This window comes from Mus pahari, chromosome 21 (assembly GCF_900095145.1).
Source record: "Mus pahari chromosome 21, PAHARI_EIJ_v1.1, whole genome shotgun sequence".
NCBI lineage: Eukaryota > Metazoa > Chordata > Mammalia > Rodentia > Muridae > Mus > Mus pahari.
The window spans coordinates 10,507,265-10,516,200 of record NC_034610.1 but is presented as its reverse complement, the minus strand read 5'-3'; the positions used below and the strand labels follow the sequence as shown (position 1 = coordinate 10,516,200).

General features: G+C 40.4%; 1 protein-coding gene across 2 annotated transcripts in view; it reads left to right on the top strand.

Annotated features, from left to right (window-relative positions):
- Positions 1–6: 6 nt before the first annotated feature.
- Phf10 (PHD finger protein 10) overlaps positions 7–8,936 on the top strand; it is a 16,652-nt gene continuing 7,722 nt past the window's right edge. Inside the window, exons 1-8 of one of the 2 annotated variants that reach the window (XM_021220989.2) lie at positions 7–110; positions 1,860–1,966; positions 4,380–4,510; positions 5,110–5,187; positions 6,044–6,177; positions 6,269–6,418; positions 7,008–7,117; positions 8,327–8,480. In XM_021220989.2, coding sequence (XP_021076648.1) covers positions 27–110; positions 1,860–1,966; positions 4,380–4,510; positions 5,110–5,187; positions 6,044–6,177; positions 6,269–6,418; positions 7,008–7,117; positions 8,327–8,480 — 948 coding nt within the window. In that variant the 5' untranslated portion in view covers positions 7–26. Of the gene's footprint in view, positions 111–1,859; positions 1,967–4,379; positions 4,511–5,103; positions 5,188–6,043; positions 6,178–6,268; positions 6,419–7,007; positions 7,118–8,326; positions 8,481–8,936 lie in introns of both variants that reach the window. The other variant, XM_021220988.1, reaches the window with a different exon arrangement.

Sequence of the window (8,936 nt, the reverse complement as noted above, 5' to 3'; positions counted from 1 at the left end):
GACGGAGGCGCGGGGCGCTGGGGCTGATGGCCGCGGCCGGGCCCGGGGCGGCGCTGTCCCCGCGGCGCTGCGACAGCGACCCGGCCTCCCCTGGAGCGCAGTCCCCAAAGGTGAGCGGAGCGCGCTGCCCAACGGCGGCAGCGGCCCAGGCCGGGCTCGGGGGCGGAGTGGAGACGGGGCGGCGGGTCCTGGAGCAACAAGTGCGGCGGACAGTGGGCGCGGACGTCGGGGAGACCTGCGCGGCCGGGTGGGAAGTTGTCGCGGAATAGTAGGGACAGGAACACTCGGGAAGAGTGCTCGAGACGAAGCGCCCCAGCCTGGGAAAGTCGAAAAGTTGGCGGCCTTTGGGGAGCTCAGTCGGAGAGACGCTGTGCGGGTCGTGCGCTCGGGGTCCCGAGTTGGCAGAACGTGGGTTCACATCCACAGACCTGGCCAGCCGAGGTGGCCCCCGCCGCGTACCGGTCCTCCCCGGTGGGGCCTCTGACTGCTCGGCTGTGGCCGGAGTTAGAGCAGCGCCGGGGGCTGCTGACTCCCTGTCCTGACCGGGGACGGTGCGGAGGGGAGGGCCTTACCTGGAACGTAGCCCTTTCCTACAGTTGTGAGCTGGTAAACTCTTGTGTCAACTTCCGTTATTGTTTCTTTTCGAGAGGATCATTGTTTTTAGCTAAAAGTATTGACATACAGAAATCCTTACAATGTCCACAAATTAATAAAATAGTGCTTAAAATGAACGGTGTCAAGCAAGTATGGAACATGAATACAGTGAAAAAATATTAAGAAAATTATCTTTCAACTTCTTCATTGTTAGCTTTAAAAAGGAATATTAAGTCTATTTACCTGATTCTTTCTTGATGAGTGAAAAGGGAAATGATTTCTATGTTCTTTTTAATTTGGAGAGCAATTTTAGTAAATTCCTAGGTGCTAGAGACATAATGAAATATAAAGTCACTGCTAATCACAACGTTAACATATATCAGACAGCTATGTGCTAGCCCTGGCTCTTGGTATGGTCATGTATCATTTCACTGCATCCTTGCATCAGCCGCCTAGGTTTTCAGACCGGTGAGAAGCTTGCAGCATTACACACAGCTGGTGGAGGGCAGTGCTCAGTAAGACTCCAGGCAGCCCGCAGTGCCATGCTGACTTGGCATGCTCGCCTGTGTTGCCTTTTTATTCTCTTCCGCGTACCTTTATTGAAATATATAGTAAGAGTAGTAGTGTTAGGAGCTATAGTACCTTGATTAAAAAAATAGTTTAAGCCTTGAGTAATATGTAAATGAATTGTTTTAAAAACATTTGATTACTTATTTCCTTAATGGAGTGGCTCAACAACATATATCTCCTATGAGCTTATCACAATGTGCTGAATTTCTGCCGCAGAAGAAAAGAAATGTAGTTAGACTTGGTAACCTGTATCCAGTCCTCTTTCATTTCCAAAGTAGCTAATTAAAATGTGCTCCAGTGGGCCAGTTGTAAGTGGAAGGGTACTATGAAACTTGCTAATTATTTATTTCACATCTTAAATAGGAAGGCTTGCTTTGGTTTTTAAAGTGGTGTGGCTATTAAAAAGCAGATGTTTGAACACAACCTAGTTGGTAAGAAAGTAAAAGCAGAGTACATTTAAAATACAGTTGAAAATTTAATTTCATTTGGATTAAAGGTCAGATTTTAGTTTTATTCCATTTCTTATAACAGATTCTTTGTCCTTTTAATTATTTATTAACTTATTAAGTTTCCTAAGGACACTAGTTAGGAATATGCTTTCTCTTTTGATACTTAGGTGGACTGGAATGATACATAATTACTCTGTTTTTAATTCATTCTTAAATTTTCTAATTTTTAATCATTTAAATGTACAGGATGATAATGAAGATAACTCCAATGATGGGACCCATCCATCTAAAAGGAGGCGAATGGGCTCAGGAGACAGCTCAAGAAGTTGTGAGACTTCAAGTCAAGATCTTAGGTACTGCTACTTTGAGGTTCAGTAGCGACTTTTGTAGACTTTTGCTCACTTCTTCTTCCCCTGCCCATCCCAGGCAGCAGAAACAGTTATTAAAAATTATATGTATCAGCTGGAGAAATGGTTCAGAAGTTAAGAATGCTTGCTTAACTGGAGTTTGGTTACCAGCACCCACATCTCCTGTAAACTCTAGAAGATCTGATGTTCCATTCTGGCCTCCACAAATGTTTGTATACATATACACAAAGCAAACAAACAAACAAATCTTTTAAAAAAAGTCATAGACTATCAAAGTAGGTCTAGCTCCTGATAACTGTTAAAAAATTATGGTAAAGTAGGTATGTAAAATTCACCATTGTAACACTTTTTATATATAAAGAGTATATTTCAGTGGTATTAATTACATTGTACAACCATCACTCTCAGCCCTTTCCAAAACTTTAGTAACTCAAATTGCATAACCCTCCAGTACCTCCCATTCCTTCCTGCCTCCAGCTGCTGGTTACCACAATTCTACTTCCTGCCCCTGAGTATGAACCATACAGTACCTGCCCTGTGCTATCTGGCTTATCTATAACCATATTATCTTCAAGGTTCATCTGTGTTGGAGCTCCTTAAGTCTGAACAATATTCCATTGTATGTTCTGCTACATTGTGCTCATTCACCTGCAGGCTAGGGTAATTAATGCTGAAGTGAACACTGGCATTCGGACCCCTGTTCTTAATACCCTGGTATATAACTAGAAGTAGAAAGCTGTACCAAATGTTAATTCTGTGTTCAGACTTTTTAAGGACCTTCCATACATTTTCATAGCAGTAGTACCATTCTGCATTTCCACCAATAATACACCTTGCAACATTATTTTTGCTCGTTTTGATGATAGGCATACAGAAAAACATAACATAATCACCCACTGTGAATTTGTTTTGTATACCATGGCTACTGGTGTTTGCTGAATATTTTTAAGGTGCTCTTTGATTATTTGATTTATATTTTTGGAGAAATGTCTGTTTACTTCTCTGTCCATTTCTCCACCCCTGCCCCTGTTTTTGTTTTTGTTTTTGTGTTTTGAGACAGGGTCTTACTATGTTCCTCTGGCTGTGCTTGAACTCACTATGTAGATGAGGCTGGCTCACAGTGCTAGGATTAAAGGCGTGCACCACTGTGCCCAGGTGTCCATTTCTCTTTTATTTTGTGCTGGTGAGTTATGGGACTCCTTTATGTATTCTGCATATGAATTCCTTTATCAGGTTTGTAAATCATTCCCAGCACTCTGGCTCTTTTCCCCTGTAGCTGATAGCATCACTTTTTAAAATTTAACGTTAATGTCTGCTTTTATATCTTTTGTTTTGAGTGTTAAGTCTAAGAATCTGTTGCTAACTTAGGGTTTTCTAGGCAGCTCTTTTATTTAGGATTTTAATTCATTCCGAGCTACCTTTTGAATGTGATATGACCGGAGGTGAGGTTCTTTCCTGTAGCTTTGTGTGTTTCTGTTCTTTTGTAGCACCAGGTTTGGGTGCTTCATGAGCTAGTTCATGAATGACTAAATGAAGCAAACTATGGTTGCACTCTGCCTCTAATTTAGAAGTTGGATTATCGAGATCGACACGCTCATTCCAGACTTTACCACTCAGGGTTGCAGCTGAGTGCAGCACACTGCAACTTTCAGATCGGTCTGGTCTTTGCTTCTGGGTTTGTAAAGTATAAAGAGATAAAATTATAGCTTATTGTCCAGTTCACTGAGAAAGCAGTCCTTGGAATTTCTGCTTTTCTAGTTGTCTGTGACTTACTGAGCAATACATAAGGGTCAGAAGTTGGTTAAGTTGTATCTGGTATGCATGAAGTAATTGTAGTGAATGTTAAATTAAAAGTATGTTAGAGTTGCTGCTTGCTTTGGTTTCTTAGACCTAGCAGTTAGGAGTCTTGAGTTTTACATTTTAACTTGAACGTCTTTATTTGTGTGCACATGTGGGTGTGGGTACCTGCAGAGGCCAGGAGACCGTAGTAGACCCTGAGCTGGCGTTAGGACAGTTGTGAGCTTATGTGTGTGCACATGTGAGCGTGGGTACCTGTTGTGAGGTACCTGATGTGGTGCTAGGAACTGAATGCTCATCCTCTGCAAGAGCCAGAAGTGCTCCTCACTGCTGAGCCATCTTTCCAGCCTTAGGTTCTTTGCATGTATAGAAATTACCATGTATACATTTGCATGTATAGAAACTTAGTGGATTTTTTATGTGAAGTTTTGGATCATTAGTTTTCTTCCTTTTACCCATTTTGTAATTTTTCTGCATAAGCACAGCATTAATAAAACAGACTTGCAATACTTAAAATTGTTTTGAAAGTAATTTGAAATATAAATATGATTGAAATTAAATAAATGCCACATATAAGGCATAATGTGTGTTTGTGTCTTAGCTTTAGTTACTACCCAGCGGAAAACTTAATAGAATACAAATGGCCACCTGATGAAACAGGAGAATACTATATGCTTCAGGAGCAAGTCAGTGAATATCTGGGTGTGACCTCCTTCAAGCGGAAATATCCAGGTACTTACAGCTTAGTGTATTAATGGATGACATCGGACTTACAACAGGGACAGGGTGGTTATGAGCGATTTCTCTTCTCCTTACTTGTAAAGCGAGTACACTTGCCGAGTTTAATTCACGGTTAGCACTCAGAATCCTACTATAGCGGTAGAGTGCTTCCACGTGTCACCTGGTTCTTTAGGGGCAGAATAAGTACTAAGATTATAGGTGTGTAACATCATACCTACTTGAAGATAAGTTTGAAAAGAAAAATCACTTTATAGCCAATGTTTTTGAATTTAAACTGTTGCTCTGTGAGCTCGGGAATCGAGTTAGCATCTAAGCTAAGCTTGAATTGTAGGAAGCCATTCTTGACGAGCTGCCCTAAGGTCGTTAAGTGCCTAACTTTGGATTGTTCTAGTTTTTAGTTTTTTAATGTTTACTTCTTGAATTTGTAAGATTTGTGTGTGTGTGTGTGTGTGTGTGTGTGTGTGTGTAGTTAAGAACACTTAGAATATTCAATAACAAATGTGCTTAAAATAGTTTTGTTAAGGTTTTAAAAGTTCTAAGATGTAGTTTCAGTTTTTAATAGTTCTTTTGTTCTGCTTTTGGAGATTTAGAGCGACGAGACTTATCTCACAAGGAGAAACTGTACCTGAGAGAACTAAACGTCATCACGGAAACACAGTGCACACTAGGTAATCGGCACTGTGTGTCCTTTAAGCTGAGCATTTGTAGGTGGTAGATAATTAGATAAATGATCCATCTCCTAAAATATTTTACAAAATTAATAAATTATTTACATAATAAGTTGTTTACTTCATTTTTAATTGTTAAAATGTAAAAGGCATGATTAAATTTTTTATACTACAATATAATTTTCTAATGATAACTTTAACAGAGTTGTCAAATGTTTGTGTTTTGGGTGTAGAATTTGTATCTAAGTATAGAGCTTTATCATCTGTAGTAATGGGGACTGAACCCATAGATTCTTATCTTTAGCAAATCTTGTCAAACTTTTAACTCTTTATAGCGTATGCTTTCTTGATAATTTATTTTTGGTGAGTGTGTCAATGTCAACAGGGACTTCCAAGTATAAATAAATTCATCATAGCAGTAGGAAAAGCTGATAATGATGCTGTGAAAGTTACATGGTGTGTGTAGACTAGTGAATGTTTTGAGATGTAACTAGATAGTATTTCTGATAAATAAATTTGGAGACTAAGATATATATTGAGAAATAATTTTTACATATCCTGTATTAATTATTAGTGGCATATTATATATCATTCATAACTATCTCTAAATATATTCTTACAATTTACATAAAACAAAAGAAATTCATTGGGCTCAAGAATTGATTTTTTTTTCAGTTCTTCAATTTCTTTAGTTTTAATTGCTTGACTTTATTAGGAAGAGTAACTTTTATATTTTACAATCTATTAATTTTGCTTTGATTAATATAAGATAGTAAACAAAAGCTAGTTTTGAAAAAGCACCTGTGTTCACGTGGCCTTAAAATATTTATTTTCTTTTGGTGGGGGTCCAAAATAGGTTTAACAGCATTGCGCAGTGATGAAGTGATTGATTTAATGATAAAAGAATATCCAGCTAAGCACGCTGAATACTCGGTTATCCTACAAGAAAAGGAACGTCAGAGAATTACAGATCATTATAAAGAGTACTCTGTAAGTGATTTGAGGTGACTGATGTCTGTCTTGGGGAGGGGACTTTTTATAAAACTATATATGACTTCTAACTGTAATATTTTCCTTTCAGCAAATGCAACAACAGAGTACTCAGAAAGTCGAAGCCAGCAAAGTGCCTGAGTACATTAAGAAAGCGGCCAAGAAGGCGGCTGAGTTCAATAGCAACTTAAACCGGGAGCGCATGGAAGAAAGAAGAGCCTATTTTGACTTACAGACACATGTAGGCTGACAGAGTTAGGAGTGTCTGGGTCTCCTTTGTTACTGCAGAATGGTCACTGTCTATTACTACTACTATTATTATTATTATTGTGCCAGCTGTCTTTATTTTCTCACAGAAGTTAAGGTACCATTTGCCTGCCTCTCACCCTCCCACCCGCCTTCCTTTCCTTCCTTCTGAAACCTCTTTGCTTTAGGATTGGGTTTACCGAGAAAGGTCAATAGTATGTGTCTAACTCCCGTGTCCCTAGAGTGTGGGTGAGAGCAGCACACTGAGCTTGTCTGTTTGGTTTTGATGGAGTCCTATGAGGTTATACAAATGTCCCCTACATTTCATAGAAGGAGCCAGGTGAGCCAGAGACTTCCCCTTGCCTTTCTTCAGAGCCTGTGCACATGGTGACTAACAGGCACAGGACTAAAGCACACAGCCGGGAGGCACCAGCTATCTCCTAGGTTACTGCTACTGTGTTATTTACATTGCTAGCTTTTCTGTAGTGTGGGGACATGGATGGAGTGTGCACATGGGGATTCTTTTCTTGAAGACTTGATTCCCAGGTTGGAATCAGTTTTCACATTTCTTGATCTTAACACAGGTAATCCAAGTGCCTCAAGGAAAGTACAAAGTGTTGCCAACAGACCGAACGAAGGTCAGCTCCTATCCAGTGGCTCTCATCCCCGGACAGTTCCAGGAGTATTATAAGAGGTAGTCAGTACTTGAGTTATCATTGCTTTTTGGGCCTCCTAGAAATTTATGTTTATTAGTGACACCAAAAGACGTGTAGGATTTGTGTCTGCATTTTTCCTCTTGAGTTCTGTGTAAAGAGCATCATTCTATTAGAATTGAAGGCCTGCTGGTGAGGTCTGGAATGCCACCTCTGCCTGCCCTGTCTGCATGGGCCGGCCTTGAGTGCTTTCAGTATGGCACATGGTATCCTTGGGAATCGTCTATGAAATGAGGATCCTCTCACTTGAGTGGAGCTCCACATGCAGAGTGGAGAGCGACATGACAGCAGTGAGAGGAGAGAGAAAAGAAGGGACAGATAAGTGCCATGGCACACAGGGCCACACCCCTGTAAGTGTACTTACTTCCTGTTCCATCTTAAATGGAACCAAAAAGCTTTCAGAGCAGGACAAATGGGTTGCTCTTGTCTCAGCATCTCGGCTTTTCTTGCAGCAGTAGACCTCATTCTGGAGAGCAGTCTCAGAGTAGGTGTTCTGCACAAAACCCGATTCATAGCAAGGCAGAGCACTTGCTGTTTGATACGCTAATTTAAATTGTGCAAAATTTTAACTTAAAAAATTTTTTCAATCTAGAAATTTGTAAAAATTTGGTGGTCTTCTTCCAACTCCTATGTTCTGATATGGTGTGTTAGTACTGAGGTAGAGTAGCTGCTTGAGACCAGGAGGGCCTTGTGCAGCCTGAACTAGGGGAGACTTCAATGTTGCAGTACATACATACTTTACAATGTCTTAAAGTAGTGGCTCTTCAAAACTGTTTGCTACTTTCTATCTAATTGTTACACACCATGCACTTGATGACATTGTTAGGCCATCTGTCAGTCTTGTGATGTTGGCTCTCTGAACCTGTTCTGTGAGCGGAAGGATGCAGTGCACAAATCACCATACCTCCGCTGTGTGGCGCTGTGTGGCGGAGCAGGAGCATGTCCGGGCTGCCTGGGTTCCACTCCTGTCTGCTTTTGTTTGCTTGCTTTGAGGGTAAAGGAAAAGAGTTGGGGAGAAAAATGTTCTGATTGTGAAAATGTATTATCCCCACTGATGACCAAAATGAAATTCTCCCTACCCATTTGTGTGAAGTATATGTGAGAAGCATAATGCAAATTCCACAGCTTAAAGATAGTGTTTTACATATTTAATATTCAAGGAAGAATGAAAGCAACCTTTCTAAACTTAGGTACTCACCAGATGAGCTTCGGTACTTGCCATTAAACACAGCCCTGTATGAGCCGCCACTGGACCCAGAGCTCCCGGCACTAGATAGTGATGGAGACTCAGATGATGGCGAAGATGGCGGAGGGGATGAGAAACGGAAGAATAAAGGCACTTCGGTAGGACCGTGCACCTGCAGGGGAGGACCCTTGGGTTATTTGCTGATTGCTTTCCTGGAATGTTAAATTGAACTCTATTACCAGACTGGTTGAATGGGACAGAAAAAAATTTCTAGAAAATTTTCACAAGAATATTTAGTGTGTTTTGATATAAATAGGTTTTGCATTGCTTTTTTTGGGCAAGTTTTATATGAAAAAACTTACTATTTTGAGCAAGATAGGCAATTGTATTCAACATTAATATTCTTCTACCCAACATGCTGTTTATGCAGATTAAAATGCTGAGCAAAATAGACTGGTCTTTGCCACAGAGAAATGTAATTTTCTTGGATGGGGCAGCACACATTACCCTGTGCTCCTTTTGCTCAATCTGGGGCTTCCTGTAGGAAAATGTTAGTTTCCTAACGTGTTGTACATTTAGTTTTTTTGGGTGCCTTTTCTTTTTTTTTTTTTTTT